General features: G+C 33.6%; 3 protein-coding genes and 1 long non-coding RNA gene across 8 annotated transcripts; 1 reads left to right on the plus strand and 3 right to left on the minus strand.

Moving 5' to 3' along the window:
- Positions 1 to 326: 326 nt before the first annotated feature.
- LOC107177819 (cytochrome P450 714C2-like) lies at positions 327 to 965 on the minus strand. Its single transcript, XM_015532273.3, has 3 exons — positions 934 to 965; positions 596 to 846; positions 327 to 510 (listed from the first exon to the last, which is right to left on the minus strand). Exons 2-3 carry the CDS (start codon positions 841 to 843, stop codon positions 378 to 380), a joined length of 381 nt encoding a protein of 126 aa, XP_015387759.2. The 5' UTR covers positions 844 to 846; positions 934 to 965; the 3' UTR covers positions 327 to 377.
- Positions 966 to 7,797: 6,832 nt separating this feature from the next.
- LOC102609782 (hypothetical protein) lies at positions 7,798 to 9,257 on the minus strand. Its single transcript, XM_006485057.4, has one exon. The coding sequence runs from the start codon at positions 9,020 to 9,022 to the stop codon at positions 8,060 to 8,062; it is 963 nt and encodes a 320-aa protein (XP_006485120.1). The 5' UTR covers positions 9,023 to 9,257; the 3' UTR covers positions 7,798 to 8,059.
- A 759-nt stretch (positions 9,258 to 10,016) lies between these two features.
- Positions 10,017 to 15,363, minus strand: LOC102609027 (sialyltransferase-like protein 2). 5 transcript variants are annotated; one of them, XR_001508756.3, is made up of 13 exons: positions 15,099 to 15,360; positions 14,931 to 15,001; positions 14,730 to 14,819; positions 14,449 to 14,526; positions 14,249 to 14,349; positions 13,490 to 13,682; positions 13,304 to 13,394; positions 13,164 to 13,228; positions 11,582 to 11,736; positions 11,402 to 11,483; positions 10,991 to 11,100; positions 10,570 to 10,896; positions 10,017 to 10,222 (listed from the first exon to the last, which is right to left on the minus strand). XR_001508756.3 is itself a non-coding variant. In XM_006485056.4 (12 exons), exons 1-12 carry the CDS (start codon positions 15,184 to 15,186, stop codon positions 10,710 to 10,712), a joined length of 1,293 nt encoding a protein of 430 aa, XP_006485119.1. In that variant the 5' UTR covers positions 15,187 to 15,360; the 3' UTR covers positions 10,258 to 10,709. The 5 variants fall into 5 exon arrangements, 2 of the variants coding, with proteins under 2 accessions (XP_006485119.1, XP_006485118.1); XM_006485056.4 differs by lacking the exon at positions 10,017 to 10,222 and having other exon boundaries at positions 10,258 to 10,896; positions 14,931 to 14,983; XM_006485055.4 differs by lacking the exon at positions 10,017 to 10,222 and having other exon boundaries at positions 10,258 to 10,896.
- A 2,049-nt stretch (positions 15,364 to 17,412) lies between these two features.
- On the plus strand, positions 17,413 to 18,965 carry LOC112498859 (uncharacterized). Its single transcript, XR_003066284.1, has 2 exons — positions 17,413 to 18,192; positions 18,352 to 18,965. It is a non-coding gene; the product is annotated as an uncharacterized LOC112498859 (long non-coding RNA).
- The last annotated feature ends 2,027 nt before the right edge of the window (positions 18,966 to 20,992 follow it).

Raw genomic sequence — 20,992 nt, forward strand, 5'->3', positions numbered from 1 at the left:
TCAACATTAGCCAAACACACGCTTTTCTCCCCAAATTACCCTTCTGAACTTGATCGAGAGTTTCAGAACTGAGAGTCGTGAGTGAATCTGACGACAGACTGCCTGTCGAACGAAGCTTGGTGCGACAGATTGCATGTCGCACCAAAACTTAGAGCGACAGGCGCCTGTCGCACGAAACTTGGTGCGACAGGCAATTTTAGACACCATAAATCCGTTTAATGTCGCTTGGACAAAGCTAGAAACTGCAGAAACTTTTCATGCTCCTGCTGCTTATCCTTGAGCTGACTGGATACCATGGACAAAATCTCAGCACCTCTAGTTGTTGTCCGTATATACTGGTGCAATTCATTATCGGCATCAGCACTTTCAAGTATCATCTATAGTAAGTCCTTGGAATTTTTGCCATCCTTCAGACTCTCTTCTTGACGATCTTTGACCACTTTGAGTATCAAATTCTCCACCTCTTTCTTCAACCTCCGTATTTCTCTGTTACTTTTTGTAGGAAGCCATCTGCACAAGCAGATTATAAATTCTTTTTAAATTCGCATTTTAAAAAGAGCAAAAGTCAGTTAGAAAAACTACTATAAATGTTTACCTGATGTTGGGAAGTCCGAAAAGTAAACTGGGTTTGGACATGACCTCTTGCATGGCCCTCAACTTTACAAAAGTACTTTTTCCTTGGGCATAAGAGCTACCAAAACAAGCTCTAGAGATGATATAAGCCGAAAGGCTTCTCAAATCTTGATCAATTAACAAGTCCAGAACTCCTCCTTTGCTTTCTGTTAACAGGCTCTCCCATTTACTAATCATTGACATGGTACATTCTTCCATTAGTCCAATCATGCCCTAGAATACAATTCAACTTATATTATTTGGCCATCTGTGAATGCCAAAGTGCCAAACTAGCTTGCATTAAATTTGTATAACAAGTACCTTAACCTTGTGGGGAAAGAACTCCGGAGCAATAAGTCAAAAGGGTTTCAAATGCAAGTTCTTGCATGATTTGAATATTTAGAGAAAGGGTGGAAAGATAGATATTTACAGTGATAAGCGTGATGGAGAAACAATGGAGGATTGGGACTAGGAGACACTGGAGAAGGTTGTTGAGTCAAAAAAGATGGAGTATAACTAGAATAAACCAACTGAGATTGTTTGCAAAGCTTGGTTCTTCGGTTTGGGAGAGATGGGAGAAAGAGAGATTGTTGGGGGAGAGATGAGAGAGAGGGGTATTTTGGTCTCAAATATTTTTTTATGGCTAATGTTGATAGAAGTTTGTTTGGGGGGTTAAGAAGGAAAAAGTCAAAATTTTTATGGTTATTAGTGTAAATTTCCCCTAGGATAGGACTATCTGCATCTTTAAAATAGCTTTTTGAATGATGACATTTTACCCAAAACTTATATTATTTAATTGCCTATGAAAGTAAAGTAATTAATATAAAAAAAAATTCCTTTTACTTTAAACATTTATTTACCTCATCCACTAAACATACAATCATCTTTCTCTAATTTTAATAACTAATAGTTAAAACTAGCAAATATTTACTTATTCTGAAAAACTGAACCTTAGCGTATGATCATATTTTTATCTAAGTCCTTTTAATTTCTTTCCAAGAGATGGACTAGAACCCAGTCGAAGCACGCATAATGATCGGACGTTTATAATGCATTAACCTAAAATAATTCATCATCTATGCTAATTTCTTGCATAATCAAATTAACTAGAAGTCGAGTATCGAAACGTTTTGTTGCGGACGATTCTCATGTATCTCTTGCTAAAATAGAGATATGCCACTAAGAATATTAATGTATGCGAAGGACTCGTCATCCCTAGATTATTAAAACAGTAACGAATCGTATATTTGGAAGGGAAATCAAATTGCAAGACTATTGTTGGGTAGGTCTAAATACCAGTCAATTTAGTGTGCATGCTCACATGAACACACTGTTTCTAATTTTTTTTTTTAAATGTTAAACTTATCATTGTTGATGAGTAGGAGAAATCTGTGGTGCAAATGTGGTATCGTGCTACAGTTGGATCCAGTCGTTAGATGTCAATAGACCCCACCAATCTAAGTGCATCCAACGGCTGGATACAACTGTGGCAACTATTACCACAGTTGCACCGTAGCCTGATCCCGATGAGTAATGCAAAATTCTCATAAATTTTCTTTCATTTTATTAATTAAGTATCCCAATGTATTATAGTTTCTTACAAATATAATCAAAACTCTATCGAATTTAATTGGAGGATACTACCCATAGCAATACCTTTAAATAGTAAAAAAAAAAAATTGGTTTAACTATTGATAAAAAGAGATAAAATCGAATAACTAAACTAAACAAAAAGTAAAACAAAAATAAAATAAAATCAATTGAATGTATGCTCCAACTACCATCACAACCCTACCAGATATTAAAAATTGGGGACAAATTCAAAAGATATAATATTAAGCATAATTTTAAACACACATCTTTTACAATTAGAATATAATACATTTAAGAGTTGAGATTAAATGCGACATGGAATATATTAATTCTAAAAATTAATTAACTAATGTGGGTCTCCTATGGTAATAAATGGTATACCAATTCTTCTCTTTTTTAGTTAAGGTGTTCCTCTACTTTTGTCTGTTAGCTCTTTACGATAAGAGAATAGAAAAATTTCTATCGCAAATGGATTTACAGTTTATAAGTGCTCAAAACTTCATTTTTTAATTGATTTACGGTGAATCCAACTTCTTTTTATAATTATTATTATTATTATTATCTTGAACAAATCTTTCTCAAATTTCAAGAACTAAAACCATGCTGTACATTGCCTCAGAATGAATTTTAAATGATTTGCATCAAGAAATCTAATTTATGAATAAACGAATAAATTGGTTTTGCTAGAAATTAATATTATGTGAATTTCATGTTTAACCAACATGCAAAATGAATTAACAGCGCATGTAAGATTAAAAGCCGATCTTGGTGGAGATACTAAAAATGGATCAGCCCATCCAATTTTGTGAGTTTGGAATTTGGATCCTAAGGCCATCTCCAATGCATAACACTATTTTGCTCTAACACCAACACCAAAAATGTACCTTTTTCACACCAAATTACTATTTCATCTTAAACCCATTTACGTCAAATTTTAAACCAAAAAGAATATTCTTCTTTTTATTCTTTTAATTCTCAAGAATTAATTCAATTAATACAATAAATATTACTATTAATATAGATAATTAAGTAATAAGTAATTTTATATCGATTAACAAAAAAAATATAGAAAATTATTAAATTTGCATTTAATTAACTAAATTAGTACATTATGAAAATTAAACATTACATTAATATAGAAAAATACAATAACAATAAATAACAACAATAATATAGAAAAATACAATATAATAACAATAATACTCTAGTTATTCGAATTATTAAATTCATCACATAAATGATCAATTAGTGCATTTCGGAGTGCAATGTGAGCCTCTTTATCCTTAATTTGTTTGTGTCGAGTAAGAAATTCTTGAAATCTAGTATTCTCATCTACGCTCATATCAACGGTTGGTATTGGGACTTGCATCCAATCATTAATTGTTGCATTAACATCACGTTCATCTTCGATTATTATATTGTGCATAATAATGCAAGCAAATTAATATTTAATATCATCATATTGGAGATGGTCACATATCGTGAAGAAAACAAAATTTTACTTAAAAATTTAAATTCGATCAGTGATCCGAGCTTACGTCAATATTTTCAAAATGAACAAATTAAGATTTTGCAGAGAAGATCTCAGCAAGGCCAAGCATATCAAAATACTTCCAATAATATTGGCCAATATTTTAATGATATTGGAGGATCTAATAATGATCTCCCACATTACTCAATAATTGTTCTAATTTATGCTAGTAGTAGTAGCTTTTTTAATTTGTGTTAATTTAATTTTGTATTTTTAATTTTGTAATATGTAATCTAGTAATTAATGTTATTGGCACTTTATTTTTATTATTAATTTTTGTGTTGAATATTTTTTATTTAAAATATTAGTATAATATTCAAAAATTAAAAAATGAAATTAAAAAAATAACAATAATAATAATAACTTAAAATATTATATAAAATAAGACATATATGTAAATAAGATAAAATAATAAGGATATTTGAGATTTTTTTTCCTAGCACCAAATATGGTGTAAGGAATAGTACTGCACCATATTTGGTGCAATACTATTCATTACACGATTTTAGTGTTGATTTTGGTGTTACATTGGAAAAGTATTTTACACAAAAAATGGTGTAAAAGGTGATTTAGTGTTAGATTTAGTACTACATTGGAGATGCCCTAAATCATCCTTCTCTTCGATAAGACTGAAAACTTAGTGGGAGATGTGGTTTTACTCCTCCTCCTCTCATGGTTTTGTTCCTCCTCCAATTATTCATCCCATAATCTATATTTTGAATAAAATTAATTCAATTAATCTGCACAATGTGCTTTCTGGATCTTGCAAGCATAAATAAAAGTGGAAATTGCATCTTCATGAACTAGAAGTCTTATATTTTCTCTTAAGCAACAAGCGAGAAAGAGAGAGAAACGAAAAAGAAAAACGTAAAATAATAAAGAGAAAAATGTCCTAAATAATTTATTACCGTAATAAGACCCACGCTAATTAATTAGTTTTTAGAATTAAAATATCTCGTGTTAACTTTAATCGCAATCCTTAAATGAATTATAATCTAGTGGTCAAAAGAATATGTTTAATTTTGTGTCTCTTCAACCTGTCCTTTAAAAACTATTAGTTAACACAAATAAATGCATCATGATTAATTTAATGCTCAAATTTTCAATTCAATCAAAGTCATCACAACTCATTTCTGAGTACCAATTGTACATATAGAGCCACAAGTCATCCTAATTCTTGCACATCCAATTTTAATTCTAGTTAAATTTTTTTGCAGTTCTTTAAGAAATTGAAAAATGTAGGAAGAGCCCTAGTTTCATCATCTTGATTTTACTTGTAGTGGCAAACACTAAAAGCATGCTTATTTCAACTACCACTACCAACCAAGAATCTAATACAAATGCTTTACTTTCTCCGAATCCGGCAGCATCACCTAGCAGCATCGATTGCTCAGGACTTATAAGTGAAGGGTGCCTGACCAAGAAGACTAAGAATGCTCACGCTGACTATACCAACCTTCGGAAGGATGCAAATGATTACATTAATTAATTATTTCTCTTATGTTGTATGTTTACGTTTACAATAATGAATCAATTGTTAGAGAAATTGACACTATGTTTTAGTGAAAATATATATATATATTAATCAAATATATGTGATGTGATGAGTCGTGTGTGTACTACTTGACTATTTGTTTCTTCTTTGTTGTATGTATACCATTAAATCAAACCATAAGAAGGCAATTTGTTGAATGCTAATGATGATCAAGCTATTAAAATTACATTGTCGATACCCATTTGTTCTATTTCTATTTCACGTCCATAAAGAATTTCATAAGCAAGGCCAGGCAATCGCAGTTGATGAATATCTGAGAGTGCAAATTTGCTTAGAACAGGCATCCACTAACAATTTATAGAACATATTCGAGCAAAATACTTGTAACCTTCTCTCATCAATCCTTAATACCCGGGTAGATCATTGTATACCTATTCTAAAAACAAACTAGAAGATCATGAAATCTAGATATGCATAAACAATTCACCAAACTTCTGATCAGGAAATGAGATAATATTGTCAGACAGACGTGCATAGCTTAATAATTTCAATGTTCTGCTATCAACCACCACTTACAAATGTGATGTTCTTCTCTTAAAATATATAGAAATGATATTTGCATTAATTTATTTATTCCGAGGAATATCCATAGCAAATCTATTCATAGAAATGAAATATGAACCCGAAAAGGAAAATGTCAGCACAAAATCCTGAGCACGATCTAATACACATTCAAACATATGCATCTATGAACTCAAAAAAGTTTTAAGATAATTCACATGCTACACAAACACCTTCAAGCAAAAATATGGATTATGATTGAATTCATGCATCAGTAAAGTCGAGGCAAGGAATAAAGAATTCATCCTCTCAAAACAATACAAAAGGACTTCATGTATAACATTAAACTCATGCATAACAACTTCTCTGTTCCCTATCAAGGGCGTCCTACAACTGTAGTTGGAAGGCCTGAGAATCAACAATGCAAATGTATCAGCATCCGGTCTTGACTCAGCAATAAGGCACATACATTAGGACACCGAAACCTGTTACCATGTCTTGTATAAAATTCTCCACAAGGATACATATCATACACCCTCAACAAAACATGAGACATGGCAACAGGAATTCCTCATATACTGACTCCCTCCTTTGAATAAGCAAACTATAATCCTTAGGCTTAACAACTGACTCAAGAACTTTTAAAATAACTCCTTGTAAAAAAATGGACTATCCCTTCAATACAATTACCTTTTCTTCATAAAACTGAAGTAAGCAAAAATAAACTAAGAACCCAGTAGCATTTGAAATTCGAATGTTTAAGTTGTCTTCCACCTGATGACCTCAATATCCTAACAATCTTTCTTTGTTTCACCAAGTTGACCAGAAGTACTAATGTTCAGCTTAACACAAAACACTAGTATTGGTTTTACCAGAACTTCCCTAGAATTATTAGAAAGCATCAACCACCAAACGAGTTAAATCCCAGTTGAGTGAGATGGCATCCGCTCCATGTGCCCACAAAAAATTAGAAAAAGAAAGAGGCACACCAAATCCGCCAAAATGCCGGTGAAAACCAGAATCCCCCCCCCCAAAACAAAAAAAAAACCAAAAGCCAAACACTTAGAATTTGATTTTCCCATTATAATGAAAAATGAGCATACACAGTCTAATTCGTTTAGAGCATACAAATGCCAAGCACTTAAAAATTGATTATGAGCGAGTAAAGATCAGCCCAACTGACATAAAATGAAACTCATGAAATGGAAGTCAGTCATCGAAAAAACACAAATATAATCATCATCCATATAACGATGTCCCCCAATGCAAACAAAAGTTCAATTGTAGAGCACTTTAGAAAAACACCAGCAACATCTATGGTTTGTTATTATTACTCAACACTGAAAATTACTGCACAACTATTTGCTCAATCAAACATGTTTCTCCAAGCAAAGCTTGCTGTACTAAAAGAAAGCACTTTGATTGAGTAAATACAGATCAACAGGACCCACAGAGCATGCAGCTCATGAAACAAAAGTCAGTAGTGAAAAGACATGTAATTATCACCCACCATTTCCATGTACACACTGGTCAGGTTGACATAGAATGTACAGAACTGAATTAGATCAGGTAAGGTTGGAGGCCTCAAAGCAGAATCAGAAATTTTTTAAATCATTGGCAAAGCAGAATAGCTCACAATATTAACTATTTAATATAGATGGCTGTCTTAAGTCATAACAAACTAAATCTTCTATATATGACTACTTTGATTCACAATTATCATTATTAGAGCACAGGGATGCCAATTGAGGAACATTCAATAGCTCCAATTCAATGAAGAATATACTCGTGTTAGGAAGAGGGAGGAAAAAAAACTTCTAGATTGAACAATTTATCATTCTAACAACTCCCATTTCACTCTTAGAAGTATGAGAAAACTAAAAGAAACGTATCTGAAATTAGCATTCTTTATTAAGCATGATCCTCAAAATCCAAGTCAATCTAGATTTTCCCTCAATGTTGACCACACTTATCAAAACTGATAAGCAAAACTACTCCAGCAAAATCATAAAAAAGAAACTACTATTTACCAGGAAATTGCACTTAATTAAAACACATATAAGCGCAAAAATATAATCGCTAACAAGAAAATCTACTATTTCAATATCTAACACTGGGGCCACATAAAGAGAAAAAAAAATACAAAACAGAGAAGAAAACAAATACTAAAAGGCTCAAAATATTTCAGTCATTGCATTGCACCTTAGGTTGCCATGGCAGTGAACTCGAAATCTCCTCAAATACCACAACCCCACAGACCAAAAACCTCAAGAAAAACCTTTCCCAAGTTTCTGTATCGCGCAGTACATCTTCCTCCTCGACCCCACTGCATTTATCCCCATATCCTTCAAATCCTCTAATGTCAACATTGGCAACACCTCATCATCCACCTCATGTACTTCAAAAACTGGCGCATATCTCCCTAACCCCAAACTATTCAACCAAATTCTTACCCCATCTTCACTACCTCCCCTATTCCACTCCCTTGCATCATTATCCGACGGCCCAGATAACTCCATTCCATCATTGTGGTCCCTACTTCCTCTAATGGGTCCCCTTCTATTGCAATAAAATTCCTCCCTTCCATGGCCATCAACAGCTAAATTGTCAAGAGAATGAAGCGGGCTCTGCTCTTTCAAAGGACTCTCCGAATTTTCCATATTAAATTCGCGATACCCATCTTCCAAATCTTCTTCATAGTCTGCAACTTCAAAATTGTTGCTGTTGTTAACGTCGTCGTTTTTGTTATTGTTCTCTCCACCGGTTTCGTTATTTTTGGATACCCAATTAGTCCTGGCCCTTTTAGTAGATCCCCTCTTCTTCGAATCCTTCACTTTCCAGCTCCCAATCGCGATACTATCGAGATTCTCATCTAGGGTTTCGTTCAATTCTCCAGAATTAGAGTTCAGATTAGTTAAAGCTCGAACCTTTGACGACTTACTAGCGTCCTTTTTGTGATCGAAAACATTCGCCACGTAGTGGTGGCTCCTGAATTGCTTGGCCGCGGCGTTAGAGGTGGTGGTGCTGGTGATTCTCCGCACGTGCGATTCGTATGGCTGCTGGTGGTGGTGGTCGCCGCCAATGTCACCTAATCTAACGCTTGGCCTTCGCTGACGCTTTGATCCAACGGTTTCAGAAGCAGCTACAAGCATCAGTCCTCCTCCTCCTCCTCCTCCGCCGCCGCCCCCCAATACGGCGCCGTTTAATTGACCCTCCGGTGGCTCACCCATTTTATAATGAGACAAATAACCAAAAGCTTTCGTCTCTCTCTAAAATCGAACTTCAATTTTCTAAATAATAATAATAATAGAAACTAGGGTTTGTGATTATATATGTTTATAGAGATAAAACAAAATATAATTAAAAATAAGAAAAAAGGATGAGAAAATAAATAAATAAAAAAGCTTCAAGAACTGCTGGTTCTGAAAGAGAAAAAAGACGAGCAAGTTTTTATTTTTCTTTTTTCTTTTTTTGAGTGAGAGTGTGAGTGGAAGAGTGTAGCGTTGTGTCGTGAGTTATTTCATTCTATGTTCTCTGTTGTTTAGGCATTGGACGCGTGTTCACATATCGGAACTTTTTGAAGCGTTCCACGCGCTGATAAGCGAGTGTGACATACTTGCTGCGATCCCAAAATTATTGAGCCACTCGTGAATCATGATTCATTTATTATCACAACATTTACTTATTTTAATGTTCTAGTTTTTATTCTGTGTTGACACATTAAATTCAGGAACTTACTTTTTTTTTTTTTCATTATTTGCTGGTCCATGTTAATCCATAAGGACCACACCCATTCAAAGTGCTTATAACATTAATGACACTTTTTTTTTTTAATTTTTTCCCCCAAAAAAATATAGTAGAAGAAGACTCCTTAATTATGCTCAAACCACCTCTTAACACATTATAAATACAGGTATCTATACCTTCTATTAACCAATTTTTCAGAAATTCTAAATCAAATAAATTAACACCACTATAAGTGTACTTAACATAAACTCAATCCTTAAAATCCTCGGATGAATGGGATCTTAAAATAATATATCTCAAATTGTAATATCCATGCACGTTGTATCAATTTAAAACAATCTCCAACGATTTAATTGAATAATTTTTAAGTAATTTTATTTGACTAGCTACCGCAATTCGAATCCTGAAACAAGAAGACTAAAAAATTAATTTAAGTTTTACACACCCATAAAACTAATAATAGTAGCTTTCAAAATATTTGATAAAGAATTCAATTATTACCTCGCTAATCAAATTATCAAGCTCTTTATATTCGTTCCTTAAGGGAAAGTGATTCCATAAAACACTGAAATGCAGAGTCTCCTGTCCGCATGTCGGCTGATGTTTTGCACTCAAGACATGTGATTGCAAAAGTAATGCAGAGATAAGGTGATCACTATAACACTCACTTTCACGAAGCTGTCCTGGCGTAGGATTATAAAAAATGCAAACAAACAAATAATGAATCTTCCTGTGTTTAAAGTTTGGTACAAAAGTTTACATAATTTGGACTCTCTGTATCACTTAGGAAACTGCCAGCTAGAAAGTCTAGTTTGGTCAGTCACAAACACATCATAAACTATAACACCTAAATTCCATGATCCATTTCCCCAAAAAAAGAAAAAAAAATCATGTATTATAGGCACTGCTGGCACTTGCTAAGAAAAATGAAGAAATGAGTGATGTCAACAAGTTATTCCCAAATCTGGATTTTGAATTTTCCAGTAGAAAACCGAGTCTGCAAATGTGCAAGAGAGCACGAAATACTTACAATTGTATCAGCAATACCCGTAAGCTGCCTCTTCTTTTTCACCACTAACTAGTGTACAATGATGTGAGGATCTAAAAATTTCACAGATTTATCCACCTGGCCTTTCAGAAAAAAGATAAAGTCTAGCTGCCTCAATTCGATTAAGATGACACCATGCAAAGCTGACCGTGTCCAGGGTTGTGATCCAAAGGGTACATGGTCGTATCTTCCACAAATTTTTTATGGTCAATGGCAGCCTTTCTGAGGCTTGAAATCAATGCAGGCTTCACTCGCTTCTTTATCAATGAACATGTATCAAGTGGGTTCGAAGACCCTGCTCCAACCATCCTAAAGAGCATTAAAAAAGAATAGTAAAAGCATCATATACATGTCCAAGAAGATAGTTCAGAATAAAAAATTGCAGAAAAGAAGGGATACTTACCCCAACAGTTTCTCTGATGCAGCTCTAGCGGCTCTAATTTTATCACGACTCGGTACCCATTTCACAACGCGGTTTGGGTTAGCTCGCATTGGGGAATGGATTTTGACCAGCTGCAAAAGATAAACAGCAAAGGTTGTTGACCTATGTTAATTATCAGACTCGTAGTAAATTATGAAAGAATTCCACTTGAATCACAAAGGGATAATTAGAACCAAAGATTTATAACTACATGATTTATCTAATTCTGATGTTTACCATCAAATGCAAAACTCTGTAATAGATTAAAGAGTCAAAGAATGCATTTTAGAACCCTAGGATACTCTCAATTGTTTACAACGATGCTGAGTTGATCTCCCAACCTAAGATAAGGCTGCTTTGCAATTCAGAAGGAGAGAGCACTTCTAGACTTACACCTAAACATTCCATCATCTGGTAGTAAGCCCTTCCATGCAGAGGAGTATGACCCTTTCGAGATTCAGAAAAATATCTGGTCCTGAAAAAAATATTATAAAATGACTCAGTCAGCTAAACATAAAAAAATTGGTAGAAATGAAAAATTGAGGAATACTAATTGTCAAAAGAAAAATATACCATTCTTTATAACCTGGATCCACCGTGAAACCATACATATCTACCGAATCACATATAGAAAGAGCAAATTCTAGAGCCTTGAGTCCAGTTCCCTTTGCCGCTGAACCAAAGGCTGCCCCTAGCATGAGATATACAGGATTTTTTATTGGGATTTCCTGCATAAGAGGAGCCATATTGAAAAAGAAATGCTAAGAAAATAACCACAGAGGAAAGCAAGAAATGTTTCTGAAAACTTCCAGTTGGATAATTTTGGCCACAAGCAACACGACAATATCTTGCTATGATTGTATGATAACCCGTTACACAGAGATTCTGACATCTCCTTTTAGTCTCTACTTAAACAAACAAAAGAAATCCAAACTTTTGGCGATGGGTTAACCTGATAACCAATGAGAAAACAAAGTTTGGCTACTGTGATTTTGGACTCTCAAGAGAATCCCAGTGCTCAAATATGAATATGAAACCTATTGCTATTCAAAACAAGAAAAATAAACAAGAGAAAGGGCCAAAATGAAGGGGAAAAAACAGAATTAAGAAATGGTAACAGTGTGGTTTGATGGCCACAATTTAATGTAGATTCATTTCAGTGAAGAAAAAGCCTACTCCCTTTCAGCTTCTGAAATACAAGTTCTCCTCAATAGCAATAGCTATCCAAGTCTAAATCAAAACAGCATCTCAGATATCTCTTTGATTGATTCCAAAATTATACTGAAAGAATCCTGAATTGAGTGCACTTGTGTAGCCACATAGATTCTAGGATTCCCACAATCCGAACTCAATCAATCCAATGGGCAGAAATCAACTTAAAATGTATGAGACAAAAGATGACAATTTTGTGACTATGTATTCTGCACTTGAACAGAGCCTAACAGCAACATTCACCTTTCTGAAGCCTATAGTTCATCAAAAATTTGGAGGCAAAATCATAAAGATATGAAAGGCTGGTTCATAAATTACAACCGAAAGCATTTGTCAAAAAAATATTTCATAATTGAATGACACAATTTTAAAAAGATACAATGTCATTCGGGAGTCAAAATAAAGAATTTTCATAAGAATAGAATGTAAATTAAGGCACAATACAAGGTCTACAGACACAATTCAAGGTCTTCATCATGAGCTGTTGTGGAGAAAACATAATCTCTACAGCGTTTAGGAAAAAGGAAGAAAGAGATATATGGTCTCATTTCCGACCAATAAGAGCAATAAAAGCACGAGAGCCAACATTAAAAACATTATAAACACAGAATCATTATGAACAAGTCCCAATTGGAAAGGCAAATACAAAAATAAAAGTCGGAAGGACTGCAATATGGTCTCATATCAACAAAAATTTCTAACAAATCTGATTGAGTGTCTACTAAAAGAGATAAAAGATGATTGCACCTTATAACAAATATTTAACTCAGGATATACATATACAAGATGTCAAAAAAAGGCATCCAAAAATAAAAATAAAAATAAAAGAAAATGAAAAAGAATGTTGGTTGCATACTTAAACACATCAGTTGGCAAAAGAAGAACAAGTTTGTTAGAAAAATCTATCCGATACAAAGAAATACTTTGAGAACAATGTGCATACCTGAATCATCTTGCTCATGATGTCATGAATAGTGGTTTTAACTATCAGGACCTCCTTCCTTGTTTCTACAGTATATGAGATATTTAGTGCACAGCTCGTAATATGCAATACGTATAATAACAAGTGGACAATGTTCATACCATCTAACTCTACAACTTTATCAAGAGCTTTGGCAGATCCCCTGTTAAGAAGACGAAATGTACTTTTCTTGCCCACATAGTCAGTATAGTTCTGCAATAAAACAGCAAGAAAAATGTAACTAAAAGATATATTCTCAGTGAGGCAAAAGCAGCAAAATTGCTGGTCGAATATAAGAACATATTAACCTGAATTGGTGCCCCATTCTCTCTAATAACAACATCATAACCATCTATCTCCTTTCCAAACCTCGTTTTTAGGAGATCTCCAGAATTACCAATAACAGCACACCTACCAAACTGTCGGGGAGAATATGGTGGTGTTTCAGGAAGTACTAGGGAAAGCTTCTCCATACATAAAGTTTTATTCTGACAGCGGTTGCTGCAAAAAAATGTGAACCGCATCAAACTACATGTAACTAGCTTATAAATCCCAGCTCATCAAGTAACACATAACAAAGAATCGAGAGAGAAGCTTTAACTTTTGAAGAACTTTTTCTTTTTTTCCTTTATTATAAAAGGTAAGCGGGTGGGCAAAGCCCAAATTCATATTTTAGCCCCTTACCTCCCCCAAGAGTCAAACCCATGTGGGCAGCCAAATAAAACTGCTTGAAAACCATTTGGCCACGCCCCTGGGGGCAACTTTTGAAGAACTTTCTACCAGAAAGAAAACATGTATATGTGCATGTGTGTGTGTGTGTGTGTGTGTGTGTGTGTGTACACATACATACATATACATACACACTTTTTCAAGCCTTCCAAATAATTTAATGAAGAAAATAAAATTTTACGTGCGTTATATATATGAATAGCAACTATCAATTCATAGTTCTTATCAAAAATAAATTTTAATTCATAGTCTTCTCATTTTCAGATGTTATTCATCAATACATTGGACGGTATATAAATAATACTTTATCCAGATAGATGTCACAGAAGACTACTTACAGAAGTACTCCTTTATTAATCCTACGCCACGCATATTCCTCCCAGCCATTTGGTAAAGCATCAATGTATTCCTTAGTGAGAATTGTAGTACTGTTCCTCACCTGGCCAATCAAATTACTGAATGACAAATCAATTGCAGAGAATGAAACACAACCAAAACAAGTACATCAAAAGGGTGCAACACTAAGTAGCAAACTCACCCGTTCCCATGCAGCTACAGCCTCGCAGAGATTAAAGTCAAACGATAAACTTTCAAGCTCTCCAGTATTAGGATCTCTCTGTTTAAATTTCAAACGGAACCAAGTCACAACATACTTTTGCACATAACCACGAAAAATTTTGTGTATAGATGGAAGTAAATAATAATTGCGGAGCTTCTTGAAAATCATATCCCCACCTCACACAAACCACACATTTCCAAAAGTCAAAAAGAACGTGAGCTTCAAAAAAATAACTTATAAAATAAAAAATTAACACCTACCCATTTAGGCACAGTATCTTTGGGAAAGTTAATCTTCACTTGGCAGTAATCTTCACCACTGACAGCTTCTAAACCTAATCCATTTGCACTCTGTACCAAACCAAATTCATTGCATAAAATATGAATATCTTGATCATTAAACTACAAATCAAATCTTAATAGCATGGGAAAAAATAAAAATAAAAAAAGAACCCCACTAACCACACACTTGCGGAAAGCATTCTGAAGAGACTCTAAGGCCTCATAATCTTCATCTGAAATCCGATTATAATCTACAAAAGCAAATCAAATTAAAAAATAATAATAATAATACAAATAAAAATCACATGAAGTTGTTTACAGAGAGAGAGAGAGAGAGAGATACATTACATAAATTGGAGACACCAGTGATGTAAATGAGGATAGCAGCGAATCCTGATGCCAAAGCAAGTAGAAAAGCAAACTGCAGTAGCCTCATCTCATCTATTTTCCAATTTTGTTGAAGCTGAAATAATAATAATAATAAACTTCAAATTTATTTTATGACTTATGGCTACGCAGTTCTTAGTAACACTATTGAGTTTGGTTAGTGAATAATGATCATCGGCACAGCAACAAATTTTGATGCCTTGGATCTGGACAGCTTCGCGATTTCAATCAGTGAAATTATATAACGCAACCATGCTTTTTCATTTTTGTTGTCTTCGATTTTAATGAAACGCACCGTCTTAGACTACTTGGGCTTTTAGCCAAAATGAGCCCGGCCTACCGAACAGAGTTTAATGATTCTGGTCCAAAACTCCAAGTTCAATATCTTCTAGAGTTTCCCCTCAGATGATCTTCACGATTGAGCTTTCCTAAATCTAAGTAGGCTCGTCGGCCTTAGCATCGAGGGAAGAAAAGGGCAAGTGCTCGCTAAGCCAGCAGCCTTTGCTTTTAACACCCCTTCAATTTCCTGATAGAACCTCTCTACTGATAAAATTACGATTAAGGACAAATTAAACCTTATTAGACCATCTATCTTTTTTTTAGAGTAATGATATAGCCACAAACTCTTGTACAAACTTATTTTGTACAAACTGATGTGGCGTTAATTCATTGGTTGAATTAAATATCTCTTGGTCTACATGATTTATTTCTATTATTTTATATTTCCATTCAACCAATGAATTAATGTCACATCAATTTGTACAAAATAAATTTGTACAAGAGTTTGTGGCTGTATCATTACTCTTTTTTTTGTCGTCAATTATTCACCGATCACCTGTTTTTTACCTTTTTAAAAATACACAATTCTTAATTTTTTTTGCTGAACTCCACTCGAAATTATATTATTTTGCACATGTCCACTTACGTCTTTAAATTGTTAAGAGAACTAACAAAATATTATATAAATGATTTTTTTTACCCTCAAATGTAAAAGGGCAATTATCCACTAACCACTTGTTTTTTTTCGCATTTTTTGAAAAATACGCAATTCTTAATTTTATTTTTTTTTGCTGAATTTCATTTGAAATTATATTGTTTTGCACATGTCCACTTCTGTCTTCAAACAATGTCGTTGTGAAATGACAATTTTACTCTTATGATGTCAGCAAAGTTCTAACAATATTATAACGGGAGTGCACTAGTGAAAAAAATGTTAAGTTCAGGTGGAGCGCTACCAAAAGAAAAAAAAATTGTGTATTTTTAAAAAACTTAAAAAAAACAGGTGGTCAATAGATAATTATCTTTTTTTATCATTATTGTTATTCAAATTCTACAAACAAGACAAGCATTTTGTAATTTTATTTTTCTGCAAAATCAACAATCAATTTAATTGATCTCCACAAATTTGTAACAATCTATCTTTCTTGCTCCTTATTTCGATATGTGAAGGTTTCTAGAGTATAACTTTTTAATAATTTAAAACTAGAATATAGAAATATATTTTTATTTAATTAATTATTGGCGTTCAAATCCTTCTCGCTTAGAATTTGAATTGAGAAGAAATGATAGTCCAACTAGAGATAATTTGTCGTTAAATATAATTTAGTGAACAAAGAGTTTTGTTTAAGATATTGAAAGGGTTGTTAATGGCACGACGCTTATCTTCTAGGTGGCAAGAAGCATACCTATCTCCGTATGTGGACAAAAGCCCTTATAAGCTTTGGGCTATGGCATTGTTTGAGCCCTCTGGACCACTTTAAGATAGCCATGCGAGCGAAGAGATGATGTTCACAATTAAAGAGGTGAATGAAAGCGAATCTACTGACTATGATTTGAAAATAAAAATTATAATGACAACACTACTTATATGCAGCATTTGATCATCAGAGATGTGTTAGGATCCATTGACATCAATTTTTTAATGGCGCAACCCAAAATAATGGGACTTATAATAAAGTTGAAACTATTCCCATTTAAAGAGATTTCAGGTACAAGAACTCACTCCCCATAAAATTGTTGAGCCCCAAGTAATACTGAATATGAATCTTGAACATTAGAACGTTGCATAATTACACAAGCACACTGTCTTTGTGGGACAAAGTCTGATCTTGAACAAACATCTCAACCAAATGATTCAAACCAAACACAGCCTTCTTATCCAAAATTGTAGAAAATATAGATAGTAGAATGAGAGAACATTCGAGTCCACGATCAAGTTGCTAATTTTTATTATTATTAATTTCTTTTCCCCCTTTTGAAAAGGAACCAAGGGTATTCAAACGATTTATAATCACATTGTATGGATTGAATTTTGTTCTTTTGCTTGTTCTCGACAAGTTGAACAAGTTGCCCGTATTGAATCTGCGCCATAATCTCACATCCAAACACATCACGATGACCAAATTGGGAATATAATATATGAAATTTGTCCAATCTCGAGACCGAACTGTACTAGGATCTACCTTTTGTCTATTATCTCCATCTCTCTCTCTTTATATTTACACAAATATAAAAGGGGGTCCAGCTATCTTGCAACAGTGATGTGTAAAATTAAAAACCTTCACTTGGTAGAACCAAATAACATGTCACGGTTGATTGGTCTGAAGCAAGAACAAGTAACATGTTAGGGTTAAAGAATTGTAGCTCTAGTAGTACAAAACATGAAACAAGTGGGTATCAGTTCGTTTTCTTAGGACAGCCCATGAGGAGCAGGGTGAGGCATGGCTACAAATACAATATATAGCATAGATCAGATCAGATGAAGACACCATCAACCATACACACACACAAACACACACACATATAAAGTTTTCTTCTAATGAGGAAACCAAACCAAAAGAGAGAAAAATCCGAAGTCCAATCTGCAAAAGAACAAAAAATATCGTTTTGAGAAATACGAGTTTTTCTCCTCTTTTATTTTGGTTCTCGTCTTACTTAAATGACATGAAGGATTGCTCGTCCAAAATATATTTTGTATATATATGAGATAGATGTTAAAAAGCTATTCAAATATATATAAAGTAATGATTTAGTATGCGATGATATTTATGTTACGGTGAGTGACATTGACATGTGGTGCCATATGTTTCAAGATTATGTATAAAGAATCACAGAATTGTGCCGCATGTTCTGCTGCTCATACATATGAAAGGCATTGATGTTTATTAGATCGTTTTCCTTTATATATATGCATCTAATCTATTCAATATTGCAGACAAAAAGAGACAGTTAAAGGCAATTCAATGGAGAAGTAGAGGCGGACTTTGTCATGCATGCAGCTAGCAACTAGCAAGCTTTGGCTGCAATGGTCCCGCATCCAAATGGGGTAGGTGATGAATACATATGCATATACCCATCAATATGAAAATAATCACCGTCTTTTAGCTAAGGTGAAGCAACCAAAGTACCAAACAAAAGAAAAAGAATTGAAACTGATAGAATATTTTGAGCAATTAATGCATTATCTTTTTTTGTTGTATTTTAGCACATATCATATATATATCAGACTCAGTCCGGTTGAAGCAAAGCAACCGGAAACATGAACCCGATGTGTTTTCTGTCGTCTTCACGATGTTTCCAAGAAGCATCACTGATATTTTTATTTGTAGCTACTCTCTGTTCTAAGGTTAATTTATTATTTTTTCGCCCTTTTCATCTGTTTATTGTAATTAGGTAAGGAATCAGCAGGTAGAAGAAAGCCTTGCATTAAGATTGAGAATATTTCAATTCAACCTTGACCTTCTTTTCTTTTTATCATCATTAGAATTTTGTCAATATTTATGTTTTGTTAATTACTTGAGTTTTTAATTCATAAAATTATAAACTTTATTACATATGTATTGTATATGATGAAAGCGAAATGCTTTGGTTGAAGCAAAAACGAATTTTGCTTGCTTATAATGTACATAAAAAACTATTTAATGGTTTTGTCCGTTATGTAATTTGCTACAGTTTTTTTCCCAGTTATATAAAAAGAATAGACGTATTGATCATGAATTCAATTTACACGGTATTGTTGTATATTTAATGCTGACAGTGTCCGTTGTTCACGTTACCACCATAGAAATTTATCTTCTAGTTGGCTTTCTATTTACTTCCAAATTAATACTAAGTCATTATTAGAGAGTTGATATAGAAGATTCTGGAAGTATGATAGCATTCTGTATATAAGTTAAAAAATTAAAAAGCTCAGCTCAATGCTAAGCTAATCTCCTTTAAAATAGATAAATAACTACGGTGCAGTACAAGAAAAAATAATTATTATTATTATTCATAGCAGAAACCTAATGGATAGTCAAATCAATCAGTTACGTTCGTAGTCATATTTAGTGTAATAAGGACTAGACGATATCCAGATGATTAATGGCAAGACTTAGCAATCAAAGTAATTAAGGCCAGAGGCCAAATTTGAGATCAAATGTGACCATACATACATGATTGTCGGCCAACTAGATAACGACGCGTCATGCATGCAGTCAAGCTTATTATGATGGATGCCCTACATTTTCCATGCATGATCCTTTTTACCCATCACATAAGATGGGGACTGCCATGCATGGTGGGTACCGTGGGTTCATCAAAGCAATATACCACTTATCCCTTTACATTGATGGTTACAGTGCCTTAACACGTTAACAAGACCATTGTACATTTTTTTTGCATGTGGAAGCTTGGCTCGGCTACGACGAATACAAGTAGTGATGTATCTCCAATTTAAGATTTTGATGGGACATGCATTGGCTTTATATGATATGGTATGATCGCGATATGATATGAACATCATGATATATAATTAATTAATTAGAAGTCTCCGGGTATAGTTTTTATACGAATTGATCTTGTATCATAATATAAGTTTGAGGCAACCATCAACTTTAAAGTTAGTTTTTGAGCATAAGTTAAACCAGTACAACAATACTTTTTATAAATTGAATTAAGAGGTTTAGTTAGTATGACATAGTTTTGAATTAAGTTAGATGTGTAATTTGATTAATTTAGATGTATAGATCGTGCTATTATGAGCTCATATATTTCTCCCAAGCCATTATTAATGAGTTGATATGCGAGATTATGATAGTGTAACATGCTATATTTATTATAATATTATATACAATTACTATACATATAGTTTGTATCTTAAGTGATGTGTCGTGTGTTAACATGAATATGTTAATAATATTGATTTTGATGATAACAAACTTTAAATGGATTTTGATGATAACAAACTTTAAATGGAGATATTCCTTAATAAACGAGAGCCTTATAAAACATTCCAATTATATTCATAAAAGATGGATAACTGTTAAATTTTAAATTGGAAAATGATTCTCATCAAAATCTGGCTTAAACTGTGATTCTGAAAATAAAAGGTGAACTGTGTATTTAAACGGTTAACCGACTAAAAACAGAGAGCAACATATTGCCTAAGCTCTAACCGATTAAGAAAAACGAAAAACACAAAAAGCTGGGAAGGCTATTGGAATTTAACGGCGAACCGTTTATTGAAACAGTTAACTGATAAAATTCAGAATGAAATATTGTACCTAGAAACAAACGGCAAAAGCTTAACTGAAATGGATAAAGCTAACTTGTTTTGCAAGTTACTGGAAACAAACGGCGAACCGTTAATTACAAACGGCTAACCGATAAGTTCCAGAGAGGTCATTTCATGCAAATCCTTAACCGTTTAATGTAAACGGATAACTGATATTCATCTTACAGGTCTCTGGGAATTAACGGCGAAAGGGTAACCATAAACGGCAAACCGTTTATTTTAAAATTGGTCCAACGGTAATTTGACCAAGCCTAAACGGTTAACCGTTAATGGTTAACGGCGAACCGTTTGCAAACAGACA

Source organism: Citrus sinensis, chromosome 4, assembly GCF_022201045.2.
Source record: "Citrus sinensis cultivar Valencia sweet orange chromosome 4, DVS_A1.0, whole genome shotgun sequence".
Classification (NCBI taxonomy): Eukaryota; Viridiplantae; Streptophyta; class Magnoliopsida; order Sapindales; family Rutaceae; genus Citrus; species Citrus sinensis.